This window comes from Schistocerca americana, chromosome X, assembly GCF_021461395.2.
Source record: "Schistocerca americana isolate TAMUIC-IGC-003095 chromosome X, iqSchAmer2.1, whole genome shotgun sequence".
Lineage (NCBI taxonomy): Eukaryota > Metazoa > Arthropoda > Insecta > Orthoptera > Acrididae > Schistocerca > Schistocerca americana.
Window position 1 is genome coordinate 682,603,898 of NC_060130.1, and position 27,688 is coordinate 682,631,585.

General features: G+C 39.3%; 1 protein-coding gene across 1 annotated transcript in view; it reads right to left on the reverse strand.

Annotated features, from left to right (window-relative positions):
* Positions 1–23,856, reverse strand: part of LOC124555372 (probable C-mannosyltransferase DPY19L1) — a 222,190-nt gene extending 198,334 nt beyond the window's left edge. Inside the window, exons 1-2 of the mRNA XM_047129261.1 lie at positions 23,478–23,856; positions 2,741–2,853 (exon numbers count right to left, since the gene is read on the reverse strand). Of these exons, the coding sequence (XP_046985217.1) occupies positions 2,741–2,853; positions 23,478–23,616 (252 nt within the window). The 5' untranslated portion in view covers positions 23,617–23,856. The remainder of the gene's footprint in view (positions 1–2,740; positions 2,854–23,477) is intronic.
* Between the last annotated feature and the right edge of the window lie 3,832 nt (positions 23,857–27,688).

Consider the following 27,688-nt stretch of genomic DNA (forward strand, 5'->3'; position numbering starts at 1 on the left):
ATATACATTTAAACAAATATGTAGCCTATGTCCGTCCCAATGTTTATCTGGGTATCACGTACAGATTGATGTAAATCAGTCAAAAACTGTTTGAGATTTCTGGTAACAAAGTTTAACAATGAATTATTTTGGTATAGTTGTACAGGAACGTTTTGAGATTTTTGCTAACTACATTTCCCCTTATAGAATATATATTTATGTACCATATATATTAAAAATTATGTAGCCTAAGTCTCTCTGAATCTATATTAGTAAATCAGTCAAGAACTTTTGGAGAATTTTTCAAACAACAGTTCTCTTACTTACACACACACACACACACACACACACACACACACACACACACACACACACAGAGAGAGAGAGAGAGAGAGAGAGAGAGAGAGAGAGAGAGAGAGAGAAGCACAAAAGAAACTGGTATAGGCATGTGTATTCAGATACAGAGATGTGTAAACAGGCAGAACACGGGACTGCAGTCGGCAACGCCTATATAAGACAATAAGTGTGTGGTGCAGTTATTAGACTGGTTACTGCTGCTACAATGGCAGCTTATCAAGCTTTAAGTGAGTTTGAACTTGGTGTTATAGTTGGCGCATGAGCATCTCCAAGGTAGCAATGAAGTGGAGATTTTCCCATATGACCATTTCACGAGTGTACTGTGAATATCAGTAATCGGATACAACATCAAATCTCAGACATTGCTGCAGCAGGAAAAAGATCCTGCAAGAATGGGACCAACTATGACTGAAGAGAATCATTCAACGTGAAGAAACAACATGGATACGGGCTTTCAGAGCTGAAGGCCCACTCGTGTACCTTTAATGACTGCACGACACAAAGCTTTATGCCTCACCTGGGCCTGTCAACACCAACATTGGACTGTTGATGATTAGAAACACGTTGCCTGGTCAGACGAGTCTCATTTCAAATTATATCGAATGGATGGACATGTAAGGGTATGGAGACAACCTCATGAATCCACGCACCCTACAAGTCAGCAGGGGACTGTTCAAGCTGCTGGAGGCTCTGTAATGGTGTGTGGCATGTGCAGTTAGAGTGATATGGGACACCTGATATGTCTAGATATGACTTGAACAGGTGACACGTACATTAGCATCCTGTCTGATCACCTGCATTGATTCATGCCCTTTGTGCATTCTGACAGACTTCGGCAATTCCAGCAGGAGAATGCGACACCCCACATGTCCAATATTGCTATAGAGTGGCTTCAGGAACACTGTTCTGAGTTTAAACATTTCCGCTGGCCACAAAACTCCCCAGACATGAACATTATTGAGCATATCTGGGATGCCTTGCAACATGCTGTTCATAAGAGATCTCCACCCCCGCATACTCTTACAAATTTATGGCAGCCCTGCAGAATTTATGGTGTCAATTTCCTCCGGCATTACTTCAGACATTAGTCGTGTCCATGCCATGTCGTGTTGCGGCACTTCTGCATGCTCGGTGGGTGGCCTATACAATATTAGGCAGCTATATCCGTTGCTTTGGCTCTTCAATATATACCAACAGCCTTGCCGCAGTGGTGACACCGGCTCCCATCAGATCACCAAAGTTAAGTGCTATCGAGCAGGGTGACCATCTAGTCTGCTGAGTGCTGTTGGCTAGTGGGGTGCACTCAGCCCTTGTGAAGCAAATTGAGGAGCTACTTGATTGAGACGAAAACTGACATACTGCCAGGAGAGCAGTGTGCTGACCACATGTCCCTCCATATCTGCATCCAGTGACACCTTTAGGCTGGGGATGACACTGCGGCCTGTCAGTACCGTTGGGCCTTCATGGCCTGTTTGGGCGGAATTATCGTAATTCGCACATTTATGACAGTATTGTGTAAAAATGTGAAGCAATTTGGTGAACATTTCGAGATTTTTGTTAACAATCTTTCATACTTATATAGTGCACATGTACTTATATACTGTATTCATTTAAAAATTGTGTGGCCCACATCCGTCTGAACATTTATTAGAGTTTTGTGTACTAATTTGAATTAAATCGGTCACGAACTTTTCAAGATTTTGAGTAACAATGTTAAACTACAATGTGTCTTTACATAGTACTATAGATATGTGCTAAGTGATATGACTAAAAACAATGAATACAATGCTTATACACTCTTCAATGTCTTTAATCCCTACTTCCACACCACTTGTTGCATAATGTACACATTCAAGTACAAAGTATAGCTACTTCAATAACATGATGCATACATTTGCGCTCCTGCCCATGGCCCTTTGTATGCAATGATTGGCAGCAAAACTGCCCATATGGTGCATTGGGACAGCTTGGGAGGGGGGATAGCAGGATGCACATCATGAACCATGCTTATCTGAACAGGCAGACACATGAGGGCAGCTGATGTTATTGCATGAACAGTACCTTTCTTTGTCACACACTCATCATAACAAAACTACTGACATGCGAGTACAGCTGCAGGTAATGTTTAGTTAATTATAATACTGTGTTTATGCTGACGTTCTTGAGTTGGCAATAGTGGTAAATCCCTTTCTAGAGTCTTCAATAGATTAGAATTTAATGTTACACACTGGTCACTTTGTTCATGAAATGTGTTGTACTATTGTTGTTAAATATACTCCAAAGCATCACTGCCAAGTATGTCACACATTCTACGCATCTTATGTGATTGCACATATGACAATGTGAAAGTACCTAAGTATTTATTTTGTGATATGAAGCACTTTTATAACTAAGCATTACTTACCATCTCTGTCCTAAACGACATTTCCCGCTCCAAAGAAGATAAATGCGAAAAATGCCTGTAATTTTCATGCATCGATGATACGTGGTAAATGTTGAAACCACCCGACAGAAGTGCTGAAACAGTATTTCATAAATTATGTAACATGTGTCATTAATAGGCAGAGCTATTGCTATGCAACATAAGCTTCCTCTGACCACATTTTTCTGAAATAATTTTATTTTAGTGTGGAAAATATAGCACAATTTGCAGTAGTTTGTATGTCATCTAAACATTTAGGTTCCCTGTAAGTTTTAATGACTATCATATCAATAACAAAAGTAGTCAACACCTCTAATTCACTGTTGTAGTGTTGGACAAACTTTAAAATATCACAAACAAAACTGAAATTAGCAGACAACAACTCTAACAAATCCCACTGAACTTAAAAGGAAAACATTATGATATGACAAGAAGTCAGATGAGTGCAACAAGAATGTTAACTTGACATTCAGTTTATCTGGATATCTGGAAGCTAAGGTAATTAGTAAACCAGCTGACAAAGTTGTGGATATTTGTACAAACTCAGGTAAAGAAACATGTTGCCACAACCCAACATGCTATAAACTCTACTGATGCTGACAAGTTCAGTATCCATTCACTTCTAATTGTTTTTGTAAATAGTGATCAAATTTGCTCAGAACATCATAAACATGTAACCACACTGAAGTCCAAATTCAAAACCAGTCATCAATGAAATACAACACTTAGTACAGAAAGCACATTTATCATTAGCAGTAACATACAGCTAGAATAGAACTTAACTCCGGGATGGAGCGGGCAGTTATTTATATGAACACTAAATATTTCAGAATGTAGGTATTTAGGGTATATAAACATCAAATATTCCATAATGTACAACAATTGCAAACATAAGGTTTTCAAGAACCTTGCAGAAATGATAAATACATAACAACAAATAGCTGTTGGTGGTCAGATTTGAACTAGCAACCTGCAGCACGCCCAACAGTGGCACTAACCACACTAACACACTGTGTGCACCACATTTCGCAGCACTGCTCTCTCTCCTGAAGAAACAGCAACTCACTGTTTCAGAAGTTCTCGAGCCGGCTATAGCACTCTGGGTCTAGATCTTGTTAATGGTCCTCTGTATGGGGCGCTGGTGAATCTTCATGGTCTGGTCATGTTGTTACATCCTCTTCACTATGATGATGAGCACTGAAGGTAGGCCCTCCCATCAAAGCTTTGCAAATGTTGAGGGGGTCCTCAGTTTCCTTGAACCTCCCATCATCGAACTGTACCTCTGGGATGTAGTAGGGCATCACACGGAGGAGGACGTGGACAATGTCTGTGCACTTTTGTCTTCTTGAGGAAAGGTGATAATCCTTGACTTCATATGTGACATTTGAAAAGTAATGAAGGATACGGTACAGCCCAAAGCAGGACTTTAGTAGCTTTTCTGATAGTCCTACTTTCTGCACAGGTGTAAAAATCCATTTCAAGTCTCCTAGGCTGTATTCCACTGGCCGATGCGTGGTGTGGTAGCACTCTTGGTCTTTACACTGGGAATCCAGGGTCCATATGCGATCCAGCTGCCTTGGTTCTTCAGTCCTGGTGATGAGGTGTTTAACACAGTCATCCTGATTATTGTCTTTCTGAAATGGTAACAGTGAATCCATTGTTGTTTCGGCCTCGCGACCATGGAGCAGGAAGAGCAGTGTGTTGCTTTGCTGTGTTGTATACAAATGTCATGACATTTCTCTTAGACATCAACATATGTGTAGAGCATATCTGCCAACATCTTATTAAAACATTCTATGAGGCCATTCATCCGTGGATGGTAGGCAAGTGTCATCCTGTTTTATTTTTTATTTTATTTTATGGCAATTGAGTTTTGTTCCAGTCCAGAGAAAATGAGAGCAGTCACAGATTTTCCAACTCCTTGGCACATTCGTGATAGGAGAAGTTCTCTCGGAACATGCTCGTATTACCGGCAATTCATAAAGGACTCCTGTATCAAGATACACTGCTTACAAGAACTATTGCAAGGAGAAGGCTAATTTTCCTGAAACCAGGTGCAAGAAAGAGCTTCCCTTGCCCTTAAGGAGACACTAACATCTTCTCCAATCATATGACTGTATGATGAGAGTGCTGAGACAGAACTTCACTCTGACACTAGCGTCTATTGCAGATTCTGGAAGGTGTTGAAAAGGTGATGGTTGATGTTTCCAAAGTACCCCTAAAAGTCTGAGATGAACTACTCTACAAGCAAGAAGGAGTGCCTTGGATTTGTTTGGGCTACCAACAACTTCTGGCCATATTTATTTGACAAACCATTCGCTGTTGTGATGGACCACCAGTCTTTCTGCTGGCTGATTAACCTGAAGGATCTGTCAGGTCAGCTAACAAAATGGGTACTGAGACTTCAGGAGTATGACATAGCAATGTTAAGTAAGATCAGGGTCGGCATTACACACAAATGATAAAAGATATTGTCTCAGTTCTTTCACAGCCCAATACACCTTTGTCCTTCATGCAGTATCCATAAAGCATTAGTTTACTTCAAATTCTTGACTGAGATATACAAGACCAGACAAGAGTGCAGCTTATGCATCGCATTTTGAGTCTTTGTTTCTCTTTAGGCACCCAAAGGTCTGAAAATGAGTCATGCTGTGGCATCTAAATATATGAGGAAATCAAAGCCATTTGTACAGAAGGGGTAACACACTGTAAATTGATTATAACATTAATGACCTTGAAGATCATGGCTCAATCAGTAAAGTGGCTCCAAAAGTGTAGAAAATGATTATTAACCTGTTTTCAGGTAACCCATTCTTAACATTCTGTCAAATGCAAGCAAAATTCACTTTGAAACAGCTTTCATTGCAAATTCGACGCATTTAGAGGTCTCTTCCATGTGGATAGATGAGAAACTTGGTTTCAAGTATGTCTCGGAGATGTCAAGTAATCATCTATACTGTGGGTGACTGGATGTATTATTTATTGTAATGGCATTTTTCTGTTCATTTGTGATGTATGTACATGTTTTAGTTTGTTGCCACATACATTTTTCTGCTGATTAACCCGACCATGAACTTACTGGACAGTGTGTGTGAAAGTAGCTGCAGACACAGATCCTGTGGCAAAAGACAGCAGCCTGGATGAAATCTAAGTCATCACTGCATTAAATGAAATTGCTGCCAAACAGAGAGAAGATCCAGCACTCCTGAAAACCATTGAAGCCTTTAATAAGGAGGAACTGACCAAAGGAGCTCATTTACAGCCAGCTATCCAGAAATATTTCCACAATGCTCCAATATCTGGTCAGCTGGGATTTGTGAAGACTTTATACAGAATCAGATACAAAAATTGTTGGCCAGGGTTCTACCAATCTATTAGCCATTAAATAAGCCATTGTAAAGAATACCAACGATGTAAGAATGTGGCAAAATTACCTCCAGGGCAACAACTACTGATCCCACCAGCAGCAGTGCCATTCCACTGAATTGGAATCAACCTCTTGGGGAGCTTCTTGAAGTCAATGAACAGGAGAAGGTTAGTAATCTGCACTGACTACCTCAACTGCTGTGCAATCATTAAAGTTGTACTGACTGTCAAAGCTCTGAAACTGCCATGTTCATTGCAAAAGACATCATTTTGAAGCAAAGAGGATCCCCCGTGATGGTCTGTGATTCTGGAAAAGTTTTTCAGTGCAGATTATTATCAGAGATAATTTCACACTGCAACATTACGCACAGGATGACACTTGCCTACCATCCCATCCACAGACGAATGGCCTCATAGAATGTTTTAATAAGATGTTGATGTTGAACAGAGAGAGAGAGAGAGAGAGAGAGAGAGAGAGAGAGAGAGAGAGAGTGGCATACAATACTGCCTGTCATGACATTTGCATACAACACAACAAAGCAACACACTGCTCTTCCTGCTCCATGGCCATGAGGCCGAAACAACAATGGATTCACTATTACCATTTCAGAAAGATGATAATCAGGATGACTGTGTTAAACACCTCATCACCAGGACTGAAGAACCAAGGCAGCTGGATCGCTTATGGACCCTGGATTCCCAGTGTAAAGACCAAGAGTGCTACCACACCACGCATCGGACAGTGGAATACAGCCTAGGAGACTTGAAATGGATTTTTACACCTGTGCAGAAAGTAGGACTATCAGAAAAGCTACTAAAGTCCTGCTTTGGGCTGTACCGTATCCTTCATTACTTTTCAAATGTCACATATGAAGTCAAGGATTATCACCTTTCCTCAAGAAGACAAAAGTGCACAGACATTGTCCACGTCCTCCTCCGTGTGATGCCCTACTACATCCCAGAGGTACAGTTCGATGATGGGAGGTTCAAGAAAACTGAGGACCCCCTCAACATTTGCAAAGCTTTGATGCGAGGGCCTACCTTCAGTGCTCATCATCATAGTGAAGAGGATGTAACAACATGACCAGACCATGAAGATTCACCAGCGCCCCATACAGAGGACCATTAACAAGATCTAGACCCAGAGTGCTATAGCCGGCTCGAGAACTTCTGAAACAGTGAGTTGCTGTTTCTTCAGGAGAGAGAGCAGTGCTGCGAAATGTGGTGCACACAGTGTGTTAGTGTGGTTAGTGCCACTGTTGGCCGTGCTGCAGGTTGCTAGTTCAAATCTGACCACCAACAGCTATTTGTTGTTATGTATTTATCATTTCTGCAAGGTTATTGAAAACCTTATGTTTGCAATTGTTGTACATTATGGAATATTTGATGTTTATATACCCTAAATACCTACATTCTGAAATATTTAGTGTTCATATAAATAACTGCCCGCTCCATCCAGGAGTTAAGTTCTATTCTAGCTGTACATTACTGCTAATTGTTTTTGTAACTAGTGATCAAATTTGCTCAACCTGGGTGGCTGACTAGAGGGATAAGAATATCCTGTAGAACTAAGTGGCAATTATATCAAAACATTAGACACAGTCAAAATCTAAATGCAGCAGCCCATTACAAACAGTATTGTAAGGTGCTTAAAAGTTATTAAGAAGGCAAAAAGTATGTGGTATGCAGATAGAATAGCTAAGTCTCAGGATAAAATTAAAACCACATGGTCAATCATAAAGGAAGTGGCTGGTCTGCAGAGACAGGTCGAGGATATAGAATCAGTGCGTAGTGGGAATGTCCGTGTTACTGATAAGTCACATATTTGTACAGTATTTAATAATCACTATCTGAATATAGCAGGTGAACTAAATAGAAACCTAGTTCCAACAGGGAATCATATAGCGCTCGTAGAAAAAAGTGTTCCGAGACTGTTACTTGAAATGCTCCTCCATGATACTGACAAGAGGGAGATTGAGTTAATAATTAAATCACTAAAGACCATGAACTCTCATGGATATGACGGGGTATCTAGCAGAATACTGAAGTATTGTTCTATGTACGTTAGCCCAGTGCTTAGCCATATCTGTAACTTTTCCTTTAGGAGTGGTCGGTTTCCTGACCAATTAAAGTACTTGGTAGTGAAGCCACTTTATAAAAAGGGAGACAGGGATAATGTTGACAATTATAGACCTATTTCTATGCCATCGGTGTTTGCTAAAGTTATCGAGAAGGTTGTATATACAAGGTTACCAGAGCATTTAAATTCACATAATTTGTTGTCAAATGTACAGTTTGGTTTTAGAAACGGTTTAGCAACTGAAAATGCTATATTCTCTTTTCTCTGTGAAGTTTTGGATGGATTAAATAAAAGGATGCGAACGCTAGGTGTTTTCTTTGATTTAACGAAGGCTTTTGACTGTGTTGACCACAAAATATTACTGCAGAAGTTGGACCACTATGGAGTAAGGGGAGTAGCTTACAATTGGTTCGCCTCTTACTTTGAGAACAGAAAGCAGAAGGTAATTCTCCGCATTATTGAGAGTGGTAGTGATGTTCAGTCCCAATGGGGCACTGTTAAGTGGGGCGTTCCCCAAGGGTCAGTGCTGGGGCCAAGACTGTTTCTTATTTATATAAATGATATGCCTTCTAATATTACAGGTGACTCAAAAATATTTCTGTTTGCTGATGACACCAGCTTGGTAGTGAAGGATCTTGTGTGTAATATTGAAACATTATCAAATAATGTAGTTCATGAAATAAATTTGTGGCTTGTGGAAAATAATTTGATGCTAAATCACAGTAAGACTCAGTTTTTACAGTTTCTAACTCACAATTCAACAAGAACTGATATTTTGATCATACAGAATGGGCATATTATAAGTGAGATGGAACAATTCAAGTTCCTAGAGGTTTGGATAGATAGTAAGCTGTTGTGGAAAGCCCATGTTCAGGATCTTGTTCAGAAACTAAATGCTGCTTTATTTACCATTAGATCAGTATCTGAAATACATGACAGTTCAACACGAAAAGTAGTCTACTTCGCATATTTTCATACGCTTATGTCATATGGTATTATTTTTTGGGATAATTCTTCTGATTCAAAAAGGGTATTTTTGGCTCAAAAACGGGCTGTTCGAGCTATATGTGGTGTAAGTTTGAGAACCTCTTGTCGACCCCTATTCCATAGTCTGGGAATTCTGACACTGCCCTCACAGTATATATTTTCTTTAATGTCGTTTGTTGTTAGCAATCTTAGCTTATTCCCAAGAGTTAGCAGCTTTCACTCAGTTAATACTAGGCAGAGATCAAATCTGCACGAGGAATGCACTTCCTTGACTCTTGTGCAGGAAGGAGTGCACTATTCTGCTGCATCCATTTTCAATAAGCTACCACAAGAACTCAAAAATCTTAGCAGTAGCCCAAACGCTTTTAATTCTAAACTGAAGAGTTCCCTCATGGCTCACTCCTTCTATTCTGTCGAGGAGCTCCTGGAAGAGCTGAAAAATTAAGCAAATTCCAGTGTTACATTGTTGATTTTCTTTATTTAAACTTACGAATTGTCGCCTGAATACGTTTCTTGTATTTCATTTTATCTGTTTCTACTATCGTGTTATAATTTCATGTATTGACTCGTCCCATGACCATGGAGACTTCTCCTTAATTTGGTCCCACGGAACAATACATAAATAAAATAAAATAAATAAATGCACCAGATGCCCCAAATTTTTTTCTCTGGATTGGAACAAAACTCCATTTCCATTCACCAGATGCCCCAATTTTTTTATTTATTTCTTCGGCAGAGAAGAGGCACTTTTTCTAATTGAGGCTAGAGCCTGCAGTCTGAACACACTGCAGCACGATTATCAGGCAGCTTAGATGATCTTGGAATATCTTCTAAGAATGACTGTCACCCAGACAGCAAAGATTCATCAACCATTTAAGGTGTCAAAGTATGTTTCCCATCCTATGTTTGAAGGTGGTTAGAACCCTACAAGTACAAAATGTCATAGCTTTAAACTCACACAAAAACCATCAGAAGTTATAAAGGCAGCCTTTTCCCAGTTAGTCTCAATCTGCCAGTAACCTTTGTACAAGTCCATTGTGGGGAAGTATACTACTGGCCATTAAAATTGCTACACCAAGAAGAAATGCAGATGATAAATGGGTATTCATTGGACTAATATATTATACTAGAACTTATATGTGATTAAATTTTCACGCAATTTGGGTGCATAGATCCTGAGAAATCAGTACCCAGAACAACCACCTCTGGCCGTAATAACGGCCTTGATACGCCTGGGCATTGAGTCAAACAGAGCTTGGATGGCGTGTACAGGTAAAGCTGCCCATGCAGCTTCAACACGATACCATAGTTCATCAAGAGTAGTGATTGGCATATTGTGACAAGCCAGTTGCTCGGCCACCATTGACCAGACATTTTCAATTGGTGAGAGATCTGGAGAATGTGCTGGCCAGGGCAGCAGTCGAACATTTTCCGTATCCAGAAAAGCCTGTACAGGACCTGCAACATGCGGTCGTGCATTATCCTGCTGAAATGTAGGGTTTTGCAGGGATCGAATGAAGGGTAAAGCCATGGGTCGTAACACATCTGAATGTAACGTCCTCTGTTCAAAGTGCCATCAATGCGAACAAGATTTGACAGGGACGTGTAACCAATGGAACCCCATACCATCACGCCGGGTGATACGCCAGTATGGCGATGACAAATACACGCTTCCAATGTGTGTTCACAGTAATGTCGCGAAACACGGTTGCAACAATCATGATGCTGTAAACAGAACCTGGATTCATCCGAAGAAATGACGTTTTGCCATTCGTGCACCCAGGTTCATCGTTGAGTACACCATCGCAAGCCCTCCTGTCTGTGATGCAGCATCAAGGGTAAACACAGCCATGGTCTCCGACCTGATAGTCCATGCTGCTGCAAACATCATCGAACTGTTCGTGCAGATGGTTGTCGTCTTGCAAACGCCCCCATCTGTTGACTCAGGGATCGAGACGTGGCTGCACGATCCGTTACAGCCATGCAGATAAGATGCCTGTCATCTCGACTGCTAGTGATACGAGGCCGTTGGGATCCAGCACGGCGTTCCGTATTACCCTCCGGAACCCACCGATTCCATATTCTGCTAACAGTCATTGGATCTCGACCAACGCGAGCAGCAATGTCGTGATACGATAAACCGCAATCACGATAGGCTACAATCCGACCTTTATCAAAGTTGGGAATGTGATGGTATGCATTTCTCCTCCTTACACGAGGCATCACAACAACATTTCACCAGGCAATGCCGGTCAACTGCTGTTTGTGTATGAGAAATCGGTTGGAAACTTTCCTCACGTCAGCATGTTGTAGGTGTCGCCACCAGCGCCAACCTTGTGTGAATGCTCTGAAAAGCTAATCATTTGCATATCACAGCATCTTCTTCCTGCCAGTTAAATTTCGTGTCTGCACAACGTCATCTTCGTGGTGTAGCAATTTTAATGGCCAGAAGTGTAGTTTGCTCTTTGCAAGCAGGATAGTGTCTCATCAGTGTGCAGCAATGGATAGACATCATTAGTTGACGCAGAAATGCTATGTGCCATCCTTCTTCACAAGGACCACAGGAGAGAACCAAGGATGTTCTGAAAGTTCAATGATGCCACCTTGCAGCATCTCCATTTCCTCCCAGATAGCCGTCATTCAGATGGCAGCACACTATATGAGTGCTAGCTAACTCATGGATGATCCTCCATGTTGGTATGGTATTTTACCATGAGCTGCTTGGTCTATCTTTCTCCACTATGGATCTGAAAGGATCCAAAAATTGATACAAAATGGCTATCAATTGCTGAGGTTGGTTCCTCAGTCAGGCCAGGTTCTTTTGAAAGTTTGATAGTAGCTTCTTCCCCTGCATTTTCTGTAGTGGTAGTGATGTACAATTCTTCATCGGCGACATTAAGCTGCTGTTCCTGGACTGGTTTGGCTGCCCCTACACATACTGCTTTAGGGATGAGTTGTGGCTACTCTTGACAGTGATTTAAAGTTTTCCTTGAACACCTACCACACTTATTATCATTGCTGGTATGTAGATTTCTTTTGTGAGTGTGAGTAGCTTTATCAACAAAAGTTCCACAGTTTAAAACTGAACATCTTGACTGATGACTGGTGCTCGCCTCGTTGATGATGGTGGAATAATAATGTTTTCAATAGCAAACAAATGTCTCAGGACGGTGATAGATGTGTAAGTCTACTACGGAACTGCGTCTTGTAAAGGCTTATTGCAGCTTACAGTTCTGCAAGTGCAGGATTTTGTGTCAGTATTTGCTGTCATTTGGGAACCAATATCATTCTTCAGAGTAGCCCACTTCAGGATTGCCCAAAATTCCATTATAAAACTTAGGGCTGGACGATCTACAATAAATACATCTCAGTATGTGGTATACAGGGCACAACCATGATATATATGGAATCCAAACTTTTGGATGGACAAGAATGGGACTGCATCCCAGCATTCATCCTTAATCATTTAGGGAACCTACAGCAGCCCTAAATCTTTACATCTGTACAAGTACGTGGGCAACAATCCTCCCATATTTGAGTCCTGTGTTTAAACCACCATTTCATCTCACTAGGTGGAAGGAAGATTTGTCTAATATTCATCAGCAGCCACTGAAACACTATGCTTGTGTACAGTCTCACCATTGGGCATTGTTAAGTCCCATAATGCTTAGAGCCATTTGAACCCTTGGGCATTGCATCTACATGTCAAGCTGCGGGCAGCCAGTGGGAAGACAGTATGGGGTAACCAATGATCAGCCACTAGCCAGATGACTTTCTCATACCACAAAATATGAAGTATTTGCCTTGAGTGGACAATTCTCACTTCACAGACTGCTTCGGCGACAGACTGACATTTCTGTTATTGATACATGGTAGTAGGGCTATATGTAATGTTGAAATAGTTGTTAATGAATTCATCTGGATCTTGGTTGTGATGACTGACTGATCTGTGGCATAGCTCAAACTCCACATAGCCTGGGTCTATGTTACATTGGAAGGTGATAGACTGACAGAGTTGGCAAAGCCAACGAATTTTAATTAAGAATCGAATATTAATGTTAAGCCTTGTTTTTGGTGAAGACTGCCCATTAAATCACTTGCTATACAAATCAGCTGATCCACCACCATAACTTACACTCTGTTGACAACAGAGATTCCAAGGAAACAGCATGCACAGGCCTTCCAAACATTAAGGTTTATCAGACAGTCAACAACAAGGTCAGTAAGAACAGAGTACAAACACGGATGGAACAAGGCAATGGAAGGATTTTTGTCATATCCTTGACGAAAGAAATACCTCAACATGTGCCATAACTGGTTTAAGGAAACTGTGGAATGGGAAAATCTTGGTTGATGAATGGGGATTTGAACCTTATTCCTCCTGAATGAGAGTTCAGCACTCCTACTGCTACATCACCTTGTTCAGACTTGCTGCAGTGGAGTGAGCTGCAGTAACTGGTAAGTTGAAAGAGAGTTTAAAACAGCAGTCTTCTCAAGCTCGTAAATCACTCTTTTCATGATTTTTCTATCATCACGCAGATCGAATTGCAGTTTTTTGTTTGTTTGTATCCCTATGTTTAACATCAATGTAGACAACAATCCTTACCCTTTTAACTTAAAATGCTACATAAAACAAAAATTATGGCAGTTTACTCTACTATCTGGGTATTAAATAAGCTTATTTGTTTAGCCAGCTCTCAGAGTTTTAACCTGGAGTATACCTTTCCATAACCTAGTAAATGGTTCTGCAAGTTTGATTACACTTAAGTTTTGCAAATCCTTCTGAAGTGCTATGATTTATATAAATATTTTGCTAGCCACAGGATATGTTTTGTTCTATTATTTTCTGATACACACATTTTTCAAGACCAACCCAGTCACAGTACTTAATGTGCGCTTATATATGGAGAAGTAGATTCCTACCATTCCCACAACCCAATCACATTTGATGTAACACAGTCTATTTTTTAACTTCATAGAACTTAATTTCAAACAGTAATTTAAACCTTTGCACTCTGCAATGCAAATATAGGTCATCTTTGTGCACTCTCATTTAAACTACACCACAGACAACTGCACGAGTCTCTCTGTGGGAACAATGAGGCCACCGACCAACAAGCAGGGAGTACATTAAAATGGTAAGTGTACTTGCATTCAAATAAGCATTACAATACAAAACCTTTCATTGTGTGATTTTTTTAACTCGTGATAGACTGTTTCAATCATCATTTCACTCTGTTTACAAATGAATGACTGTCATCATCAAAATCATTATCACCCTCATTTACATTTAGCCATTCCTCTAAAAGCTCTACAATCTCTTCCTCAGAAAAGGCTGTGGGTGAAGAGCTAGTCATTTTGTGCCTACTAACTTGAACATAATAATTACAACCTTTCTCTCAACACAACTGCTACAGTTTGACACTGAGTTAATGCAGATTTTCCTAGGTGGCAGTACTATGTAGCATTGATATCTAGTACTGTCAGATTCAAGGATGGAGTATGTGAAGTATGCAAAAAACATTGTGTCGAATGAGGTGTGGCATTAGAGTGGAAAACAAAATTTGCAATATTGAGCACCATTTGCCATTGGAGTGAAACAGCATAAAAGGCTGAAAGTGATCCTTCCCAGTCCACCATTCATACACATAAAGCGAGAAGCACACTTGTAAAAATCAAGATAGCTATATGAAGCAGCATATCCCATGTTATCTGCACAGGAGTAATGAGCATATTAGGAAGGATATTTAATAATAATATCACAGGATACACTATAGATTGACTTGTGTAGTAGAAAAGTAGTAGACATGCACATACAAATCCAGCCATTTAAAATAATCTTGTTGTTGTTAATAACAAACAGGTAAATAGTCATTTACCTCAGTGTACTCAAAAAGTTAACCAACGGAAACTAGAATTTTTCATAAAATACCCAAATATGAATAATTATTATGGCTTCAAGAACAAAAACTCCATGCGTTATAGAAAAAAATAATCCAAATATCTAGGACAAAGTTTATTATTGCGTTGGTCTTCATAAAAACTGTTGATTCATGCCACATCAACAAAAACATAATCATAGTCTATACCAAAAGCCTGAACCTAGTCTGACTAAAGTATGCAGGGTCAACTAAATGATATTAATTAAGGGTAATATTATTTATCACAAAGTAAGAAACAAATCTAGTAACATAATGACAATAGTGATAATTGTTTACGAAAAAGCTGTACAGGTTTTTCTTACAAAATCCGTTTTTTCCTTACAAGGATTCTTACAAATCACCAATGCAAGTATAACTTTCTAAAAAATATATTTGCATTAAACTTCACATTAAAAAATACTTAATAAATATACTTATGAAGTCTACTACATGCGCATATGCTAAACTACTGATAAAGAATCTGATACTATTTTACATTTATTCAGTGTCAGTCACTGTAAATTAAATGCAACATAAAATGACTACTCCATATGAAGCAAATGACTATCCTACAATTAACCTTTTGTGGTTTATGGAATACATAAGTTCCACAAAAGTAATAGTTAGTTAGTTACATGTTACATGGATCAGTTTGCACAACAGATCGTAATGATGTGGAATGAGTCATTTTACATTCACATCGCAAATTAATTCGTACATATGATTACATTCTGAACACTTCCAAGTTTTTTCCTTACAAAAAGAAAAAATACACACAGATGTCAGGTAGTAACTCCTACCCAACACCTTTTACACATTGCAGTAATAGAAATTATTTTGTGGAATAGCAGGAGCTGTCAAGGAGAAACTTTCTAAGTTTGTTTTCATATTTTGCTTTGCTGCCTGTCAGACATTTTATATCACTGGACAAGTGATAAAAAATTTTAGTTGCAGCACTGTGCACAACCTTCATGTGGAGCAATGAATGCCATTTTTCTTTCTGTTATTGTAATTATACAAATAATCATTTCATTTGAAGTGAGTCTATTATTTACAAAAAAGAAGCTTCATGAGGGAATAAATATACTATGATGCAGTAGTCAGAATGCCCAACTCCTTAAACAGACGACTACAAGATGATCATGGGTGATCACCACATATTATTCTTACAGCACGTTTTTGTGCAATGAAAACTTTCATTCTTAAAGATGAGTTACCCCAGAACATTACTGCATATGACATTATTGAATGAAAATCTGTCAACTTACTGATTTGTCTCTCCCCAAGATTTGCAATGTTGCTAAGTGCAAATAAGGCTGAACTGAATTGTTTTAGGAGTTCCAAAATGTGCTTTTTCCAATTTAAATTCTCAACAGTATGGATCACTAAGAATTTTTAAGTTTCCACTTGATTTATTAATTACTTGTTGTTACACTTATCATTGGTGTAATACCCATAGATGTGCAGAACTGAATGTGTTGCACCTTTTTTTTTTTTTTTTTAACTGAAGGTGAAACAATTCACAGAAACCTTGTCAATGATACTTTTAAAAACTTTATTTACAATTTCTTCTGTTTCTGCATGTATGCTTGGATTGATTACAATACTAGTGTCAACTGTAAAAACTAATTCTATTTGCTATGTATTGGAGGGAAGATTGTTTACATATATGACGATCAATAATGGACCTGAGATTGAGCTTGTGGAACCCCATACATACTTTCTCCCCAGTCAGAACTATGTCCACAAACTATATTGGTTAAATTACAAAATACAACTACCTGAATTCATTTGGTTAAATATGACATTATCCACTGATTGGCTATATTATCAATCCCATAAAACATAAATTTATCTAGGAGAATACTGTGATTCACACAGTCAAATGACAGATAGGTTGCAGAAAATACCAACCGGTGCTGCTTTATTATCATTATTATTATTATTTTGTCATCAGTCTACTGACTGGTTTGATGCGGCCCACCACAAATTCCTTTCCTGTGCTAACCTCTTCATCTCAGAGTAGCACTTGCAACCTACGTCCTCAATTATTTGCTTGACGTATGCCAATCTCTGTCTTCCTCTACAGTTCTTGCCCTCTACCGATACCTCTAGTACCATGGAAGTCATTCCCTCATGTCTTAGAAGATGTCCTATCATCCTGTCCCGTCTCCTTATCAGTGTTTTCCACATATTCCTTTCCTCTCCGATTCTGCGTAGAACCTCCTCATTCCTTACCTTATCAGTCCACCTAATTTTCAACATTCGTCTATAGCACCACATCTCAAATGCTTCGATTCTCTTCTGTTTCGGTTTTCCCACAGTCCACGTTTCACTACCATGCAATGCTGTACTCCAGACGTACATCCTCAGAAATTTCTTCCTCAAATTAAGGCCGGTATTTGATATTAGTAGACTTTTCTTGGCCAGAAATTCCTTTTTTGCCATAGCGAGTATGCTTTTGATGTCCTCCTTGCTCCGTCCATCATTGGTTATTTTACTGCCTAGGTAGCAGATTTCCTTAACTTCATTGACTTCGTGACCATCAATCCTGATGTTAAGTTTCTCGCTGTTCTCATTTCTACTCCTTCTCATTACCTTCGTCTTTCTCCGATTTACTCTCAAACCATACTGTGTACTCACATTAGACTGTTCATTCCGTTCAGCAGATCATTTAATTCCTTCTTCACTTTCACTCAGGATAGCAATGTCATCAGCGAATCGTATCATTGATATCCTTTCACCTTGTATTTTAATTCCACTCCTACACCTTTCTTTTATTTCCATCATTGCTTCCTCGATGTACAGATTGAAGAGTAGGGGCGAAAGGCTACAGCCTTGTCTTACACCCTTCTTAATACAAGTACATCGTTCTTGATCGTCCACTCTTATTATTCCCTCTTGGTTGTTGTACATATTGTATATGACCCGTCTCTCCCTATAGCTTACCCCTACTTTTTTCAGAATCTCGAACAGCTTGCACCATTTTATATTGTCGAATGCTTTTTCCAGGTCGACAAATCCTATGAAAGTGTCTTGATTTTTCTTTAGCCTTGCTTCCATTATTAGCCGTAACGTCAGAATTGCCTCTCTCGTCCCTTTACTTTTCCTAAAGCCAAACTGATCGTCACCTAGCGCATTCTCAATTTTCTTTTCCGTTCTTCTGTACATTATTCTTGTAAGCAGCTTCGATGCATGAGCTGTTAAGCTGATTGTGCGATAATTCTCGCACTTGTCAGCTCTTTATTATTTATTGCTTGTAAAATCTGGTGAGTGAACATGTAAATGGTATTCCCAGAAGAGAAACCTTTTTGAAACCCTAACTGTGGTTTGCTGAGGATATTATTGTTGCTACAGTGAGATACTATTCTACAAAGCATCATCTTTTCAAAAATTTTGGAAAATGATATCAAGAGTGGAACAGGTCAGTAGTTATTGACATGTCTCTTATCACCTTTCTTAATGAGGGCTTTAACATTGGTATACTTCAGTCTTTCTGGAAAAATTCCTTGAGTTAGACGATGCATTACATATTTTGGATAAGTCTAAGCTTATTATATGGGGGGGGGGGGGGGGGGGGGGAATCTTTGGTACTCTATTGGAAACACTACTGGAAGCTTTTATTTTTGAGAGAATGTATAATTTTCTTAATTTCAGCAGGAGAAGTTGGTATTCATATGATTGAATTTCCTGAGAATTACTTTTTCGACATACTGCTGGGATTTTTCTCTTGAACTGTTTGTCCCGATGCTTTCCACTATATTTAAGAAATGATTATTAAATACATTTTCTACCTAAGACTCATCATTTACAGCCCTTTCACTCAGCTCAGTTGCGATGTTATTTTGTTTTGTGGCTGGCTGTCCTACCCCTCGTTTCACTACGTTCCATATAGCCTTAAGTCTGTTGTCAGGATTACTGCTTTCTGGAAGTATGTACACATTTCTTGTTTTTTAATAATCTTTCTTAGCAACATTTGGGTAGTTTTTGTAGTGTGCAACTACTGCAAGATTCTTACTTGTTCTTGCCAAAAAGATACATTTCCCTTTTCCTTTCACAAGATACTTTAATCTCAATAATAATGTACAGTCTTTTACATGGTTGTTTTGTGTCCTTCCTGATTAGCTTGTGCGGAAATCTATTTTCAAATAATTATGTGAATTTATCATTGAATAGATTAAATTTGGTTCATTATAAATTTCATCCCAGGTCATCACCTGTAAATGATTCTTCAAAACATTTGTCCTGGAGTCATTAATTATTCTCACTAATTTCCACTGAGGAGTATCCTTACTGCAAGGCACTATGTTAATTGCCCTAACTAACTGTGTGTCAAGATCAGACAGACATTTGTTAGTGCATAACAGTTATTTTCTTGCTTTGAGCTCCACCAAATAAAACATTATCAATTAGGGTCCTGTTTAACTAAACAATAATAAAATAAACTTTCATTGTACCATTTTGTTGCCATGTCCAAGTGTTACCCCACAGTAATGACACACTTTCAGCATTATACAGTGCAGCTGTATCGGATCCCACCCAAACACTTATTCATTTACTAATTATCTCGTGCACAACTGCCTCAATGTGGTATTGTGGTGCTCGCTCAGATTCTGTGGCATTTTGTTGCACAGATTGTAATTTTTTTCTCACCTAGCCCCCTGTTTTTTATCGTACTGCTGTTCATTTAGAAGGATGAAATCACAATTAATTGCTGTGTTAGTTGATGCAATAATCAGGTAATAGGCATGGGCTCGCAAAATTACAACAACAATGGACCGGTACAAGACACTGTTATCTACTTGTCTCAATATTTTTGAACTTGTGTTTTGTCTTAATACATGGGACAACTACACTGATCAGCCACAACATTATGACCACCTACCTACTATCGATATAACCCATCCAGGTGATAGCAGCGTACCTGGCAAGGAATGACTGCTGGTCAGACACATGCACAATGCATGTAGTATCAGTGAGTGTGTGTACAAAGGGGATGGCACACAATCTGTCTGAGTTTGAATGAGGGCAGATTTTGGTGGCCCGGAAGCTTGGTACGAGCTTTTCAGAAACTGCATGACTTCGCAGGTATTCAAGGAGTGCTGGATGAGTGTCTCCAACTCATGGCAAAACCAAGTTGAAACTACATCCAAATGATGAGGGTGTGGGGGACCACCCCTCATTAGACATGTCGGACACTGTATGCTGGGCAGACTGGTAAAACAGGATAGAGACAAACTGTGGTGGAACTAACATGAGACTTTAATGCTGGGCAGAGTACAAGCATGCCTGAACACAAAGTGCTTCGAAAACTCATAACGATGGGCCTCCGCAGCCAACAACCCATGCATGTGCCAATGTTAAGACATCAGCAACTATGACTGAAATGGGGCACATGACCACCAGCACTGGAAGTTGACGCAGTGGCAGGGCAGTGCACAGTCTGATGAATCCCGATACATTCTCCATCATGCTGATGGGAGGGCGCTAATCCGTCATCTCCCAAGGGAACAGCACCTTGACAAGTTCTGCGTAATAGAGACAAGCTGGCCGCGGCTCCTTTATGCTCTGCTGAACATTCACATGGGTGTCCATTGGTCCAGTGGAGCTTGTTCAAGGTACCATGAAGGCCAAGAAGTATCGTACACTGGTTGAGGACCACGTACACCCTGTCATGACTGTCATAACGATCATGTTTCCCTATGGCAGTGGTATTTTTCAACAAGATAATGCGCCATGTCACAGGGTCAGGAGTGTGATGGAGCAGTTTGAGGAACACTGTGGCAAGTTCCAATTGATGCGCCGGCCCCCAAATTTGCCAGATCTGAACCATAATGGTCTTGTATATGTATTGTGCTAACATGTAGTGAGATGCCTTTGTAACTCAGAGAAAAATAATATGGACCATGGGGTGGATATATAGAAGCCTGTGAGCAATCAAATTAGGCTCTGTTTGCTACATGAAAATCAGTGAATCACTATCTCATATAGTCCATGAATGGCTTAAGTGGCTAACAGCGTGTTCTTATAAATCACAGACATTGCTTTGAAACGTTACTACACACCTCAGTAATTCTGCTGGTTCATGCATAATCTGTTTTTACTGGGACATATGTGACCCAGAAAACTTCACAAAACATGAAACCATTGGTGCGTGGCATGTCAAAACCATCATCAAATGTTATATTAAAAACTTGTGTGTTATGTTTCACATTTTTCAGTGTCAGGAGAATGAATGTGGTTTGATACTGATTTGTTACACTTTTTTTCCACAATACCATCCAGATAAAATCATCCTGAAATTAAAAATTTAACTCTGGAAATCCTTGGTTCCCATGAAAATAATGATCAAGTTAGGTTTGTGGGACACATGCTCGCCAACTTCACCAATTTTCAAAATCGGTTAGCCAAAAATTCTGATGGTGGAAGTGTATTATTTATAACAAAGAAAGACAGTTTTTTTTACATTTTATTTCTCAAATAGGCTATATACAAAATAAATTTTACCCCTGAAAGGGTTAACATCAAGAAGAAAATCATCTAAGAAAGGATAGGGAAAAAGGTAGTGCAGAGGCATATGTGTCAAATTGTGTGTGTCTTACATTTACATGCATTTGTTTCTACTAGGCGTAAAAATATAGTACATAAAAATACACCTACCAAACTTAAGGGGCAAACACTTGCTCACAGTATTGTGACTCCACAGTTAATCTTTTATATTGACACTAATAGAAGTTTGTGGTATTTTCATTCCACTCAACATGTGTGACAAAAGTCATATAATGTGTTGTAAAACATTATAAACTCACTGAATTATACCAAAACAAAATAAATTATGCAACTGTTAAACAGAAAATTTCAAATAAATTCAAGTCAAATAGCCATGAAACAATGAACATACAATACAAGGGTTTACTTCATTTCACAAATCTTCATAGCAGGTAACCAAAGGGGAAGATGTGACCCACAAATTGTTATTAGAGACATCATTCTAAAAGAATGAGTTTGGAAAACACTATTCAAGTTGGCTGGATCACATAAACAAGCTGAAATATGTAGATGTGGCCAAGTTACTTAATTCCTAATGTATGTCAAGCTTAGCTTTCAGTAATGTTCCAACATTCAGTAAAGTAAACTCTGAATAACCCTTCAGGATCTGAACAGAAATATAATTTTTTTCTATGCATTTGCTTTTACAATAGTAGTTTGCCTCCAAAAAAGATATTTTAGCAAAGACTTGGCAAAAAATACAATTTAATAGAAACTCACATATCTCGATAAACTATTCAAGTATAGAAACTAGAGTGTCAAACAGCTGGAGAGTTTGCTACATTCTTCACAATACATTTATACTGTACACTGATATTTTGTACGTAAAAGTCTATCCTGGTTAAAGAAATACAATAAAAGTAGGTAGCCCTACTATATTCTTTGTAACTGGAACACAAAATGTATCAACTGTGTTTTCTTCAAGTACTAGAGGTAATACAGTATATTGATGCAAACAGTTTGGTTATAACTCTAGAAGAAACTGTTCCAATGAACTTATTATCCAACCACAACAGGAGCACAAGCTAATCCTCATATTGAAATACATGGACAAACAATGGGAAAAATAGGGAGTACAACGTTCCTCAGTACATGAATCCAATGGAAAATGAAATAGGATATCTTTGTAGACTACATAAACAGAAAACTAAGCAAAACATGTTTCATCATACTAAAACTAAGAAACTGTAAATCATATGATAATCTCAGGACCATAGTCTATATTTTGCTTCTGTTCACTCAGTGCTGAAATATGGTGTGGTATTTTGGGGAAACTGTGGAGCAAGTTGAAACAATTTAGCATACAGAAAAAGTGGTAGGCCAAAGATCGTCCAGTAGACAAATATTTAGTAACAACAAAATACTACAATTTCCATGTATTCACGTACTTGAAAATGTAATTATTATGAATCTGACACAGCAAATACATGACGTACAGGTGCAGCAGACAAATACAGACTACTACATAAAGGCATTCGTCATATCAGCATCAAAGTATATAATGCATTATTTAAATCCACAGAAACAATTTCAAATCAGCCGTGAAGGATTGCCTGGTCAAGGACTGCTTCTATACAGTAAGGGTGTTTGTAGAAAATCAAGACCGTAGCATCAATTACGACTGTATTTGTACGATGTATAGAATGACAAAATATTATGTAGGCTAATATTACTCTTTGCAAAAATTGTGTGTGTAAACAATTTCAAGAAATTGTGTATAGTAACTGAGGAGTGGTCTGAAATATTTTGTACACTGTCGAGTCCTTGATTCACAGGACCAATAAATAAATAAATAATTACTAGAAAAATAACTCACCCAGAACTATGACAAAAAATTTTGGTTTCGTTTCAGTTTTGTGTATGTGCGATACTTGTTTTGTTGGCACTTCCTTCTCTTTGCCTCTTCGTTTCCTCGACCTGTTATGCTTTCCACTATTTACATTTAGTTCCTTCATCTTATTAAATAAACCCACTTGCAAGCAGTAAACAACTTTCCCCCAAGTTCTAAACGCACTACTGCCATTCGCGGGCAAGGAATTTAAAAACTCGCGATGACAAATTCAAAGACCTCCAGCTGTAGCGCGGAGAGCGTCGTAACGTCGATGACTGTCAACCCGAATGATAGTAAACACCGCGATTCTGTACTAGGCATGTTCCCACGGGAGTTGGAAATCCGCTAGTAAGATCTAGCATTCGTCGCTGAGACACGGACGAGTCAACACAATTGTGAGCTTAGTGTGCGACAGTAAAAATGTCTCTAAGCACTATGGCACTTTACATCTGAGATCATCAGTCTCCTAGACTTAGAACTACTTAAGCCTAACTAACCTAAGGACATCACACACATCCACGCCCGAGGCAGGATTCGAACCTGTTACCGTAACAGCAGCGCGGTTCCGGACTGAAGCGCCTAGAATCGCTCGGTCACAGCTGTCGGCTGGACGGCAGTATGCTTTTCCTCCTGTATCAGCAGTATGTTTTTTTGTGGTGTGTTTAGATTCACGTATCTATGTCATGTTTGTTCTTGATGCTCAGAAATCGTTCGTAATAATTAATTCCGCAATTCTCTGGGAAATAACGCTCAGTAGCTATAGTTAAAATGCTAACTAATGTCGTGATCCCGGCCGATACCAGTCAGTGGTCGTCATGGACGTGCGTACGTGCCCACCGAGGCAGTCATGACGCATTTTCCGTCAACAATGTAAATTACAGACCCGAGTCAGTCGGGTAAAACTGAAATGTGTTCTCAGAATTATCAGGAAGGAGTGGAACTTCATTGTTCGCATACATTTGGCTCGTCGCAGTCTGCAATGCACAGCACCTAGCTACCTTGGCACAACACACTGAGACAAAAGTCGAGACAGTTCACCATCATCACGACAAGTACCAATTTCAGACGCAAACGCGCCAAAAAAGGTAAAGCCAAGTGGCACACATTGCAGTAATGTTGTAGTGGTTGTTGATGTGGTGAGCTTGCAAATGTCGCCTACAATGTGGACGTTGTAGGAGAAGACAGTAGCTTGTGTGTCAGTTGTGTAAATGGCCATTACAAGGGGCAGCGTATTCCACAACAGTTGGGAAGTAAGGGCATGAATAGATCACAGCGGTCACTCTGGTAGGAAGCAACTCATTCCCTAGCCTAACAACAGGAAATATGCTAGGGGGGATAATACATACCAGTCTTTAGGTATAGGTTCATATGTTGTATTTATAGAAGGCGAAAATGGTAATGTGGGAAAGCTGCACTCGATGACTTTAACCAGAATGTTGTTTAAAGAACATTTTGAGACATGAAATTCTTCATATCTCCGCCATTGGCAGAAACAGGTATAAAATTGAAACTAAATGTGGGCAGTTAGCAAATAAGTTACAGTTACTTCATGTCTCTTGGCAGAAAGGTGTGGAGGCCTAAATCACTAAATTTGTCACAAAGAGGTTGAGCATTATTCGAGATGTTGATATTGCATTATCTAATAAAGACATTCTTGCAGAAATAAAGTCTGAATTTTTAGTCACTGATGAGAGAAGATTTCCCAAGAAAGTAACTGAAGATAGAGAGGTGGAGTACCTTCCCACACAAAAGTGTGCCTTAGCATTTAAACATCAACAACATCCCCAATATGTATATTTCAGCAGTATCCATTGTCCAGATGCGCCATACGTCCATTCAGTTATTCAGTGCCGTAATTCCCTTTGATATTTCCAATTTTTTTTTTTTTTTTTTTTTTTGTCATCAGTCTACTGACTGGTTTGATGCGGCCCGCCACGAATTCCTTTCCTGTGCTAACCTCTTCATCTCAGAGTAGCACTTGCAACCTACGTCCTCAATTATTTGCTTGACGTATGCCAATCTCTGTCTTCCTCTACAGTTTTTGCCCTCTACCGATACCTCTAGTACCATGGAAGTCATTCCCCCATATCTTAGAAGATGTCCTATCATCCTGTCCCGTCTCCTTATCAGTGTTTTCCACATATTCCTTTCCTCTCCGATTCTGCGTAGAACCTCCTCATTCCTTACCTTATCAGTCCACCTAATTTTCAACATTCGTCTATAGCACCACATCTCAAATGCTTCGATTCTCTTCTGTTCCGGTTTTCCCACAGTCCATGTTTCACTACCATGCAATGCTGTACTCCAGACGTACATCCTCAGAAATTTCTTCCTCAAATTAAGGCCGGTATTTGATATTAGTAGACTTTTCTTGGCCAGAATTTCCTTTTTTGCCATAGCGAGTATGCTTTTGATGTCCTCCTTGCTCCGTCCATCATTGGTTATTTTACTGCCTAGGTAGCAGAATTCCTTAACTTCATTGACTTCGTGACCATCAATCCTGATGTTAAGTTTCTCGCTGTTCTCATTTCTACTACTTCTCATTACCTTCTTCTTTCTCTGATTTACCCTCAGGCCGTACTGTGTACTCATTAGACTGTTCATTCTGTTCAGCAGATCATTTAATTCTTCGTCACTTTCACTCAGGATAGCAATGTCATCAGCAAATCGTATCATTGATATCCCTTCACCTTGTATTTTAATTCCACTCCTACACCTTTCTTTTATTTCCATCATTGCTTCCTCGATGTACAGATTGAAGAGTAGGGGCGAAAGGCTACAGCCTTGTCTTACACCCTTCCATTTCAGGGTGGCAATTATTGGACTATATAAAAAAATTAAATTAGTTACAAACTATGGCTTGCACACACTTTATTCATCATGTAAATATCAACACATATATTTGAATTTAGGTAATGTCATGTTTGATATGCCTGCCATCATTGGTGATGATGTGGCGCAGACGAATAGCGAAATTCTGAATGACGTACTGAATTGTCAGAACATCGAAACTGTCGATGACCTTCTGAATGGCTATTTTCAGTTCAGCAATGATTTTGGGGCTATTGCTGTGCACCTTGTCTTTATATAGCCCCACTAAAAGGAGTCACGTGTGCTCAGATCCGGACAATATGCCAGCCAATCGAGACCTACTCCAGCGGCATTTGGGTACTCCAGAGACAGAATGCAGATCTCAAAGTGCTCGACCAGGACATCAAACACTCTCCTGCTTCGATGGATCCGAGCTCCGTCTTGTATGAACCACGTCTTGTCGAAGTCAGGGTCACTTTGGATAACTGGGATGAAATCATCTTCCAAAACCTTCATGTACTGTTCTGTAGTCACTGTGCCATCAAGGAATGTCGCACAGATTATTTCGTGACTCGACATTGCACACCACACAGTCACCTGTTTTTATAATGGTGGGCTTCGTCGCTAATACAAACCATACTAATTCCCATCATGCCCCGCGGTCAACCGCGCAGTTTGAACGTCCTAACACAAACGGTTCAGCAGTTATGACGATTTTGTTTCATATAGTTTAACAACTGTCACCCTGTAAGTACATAATGTCGTAGTAGCACTCATTGTTCCAAACACACGGATTCCTATGAGACTTTTCGTTTATAGCTTTCCTTACACGTTTGATATTCCATCACAGTGTCCATCATTTGCGTAAATTGCTGCTGATATTCCTCATCTCGAGCGCTCTCTGTTAGTGCGTGACCTAAAGTTTGCAGGAAACCAGAACGTTTGCAAATGACAAAAAAAAAAAATAGACTCCATCAGCGACCTAAGTGTGAAGTTGTGGTATATTGGTTCCATTTCCCAGGTCTTAGAAAAATAAAACATTCACTTGTAGTCATACAAGCATGGCTATTATGACATGCTATATGACTTTCAGGGTCCACAGAGCTCAATACCGAACAATCCATATCCTCCCACTCCCCTGGCCACAGCTCATACAGGTTGAGAAGCTGCTATTAACAGTTTTTGTGCCTTAATACTGCAGATCTTTCTTTCCCTAAAAAATGACACAGACATGGTAACGACACAGGATTATATACGGAATGCCTATTGAAAACTTCTGAAAATCTAACAATGGCTTTTAAATTCATCCAGTGGAATGCACGATTGACTATTTTGAACAGTCAGAATCTTTATAGAGAATTCAGCATCACTCACATAATGGTGAC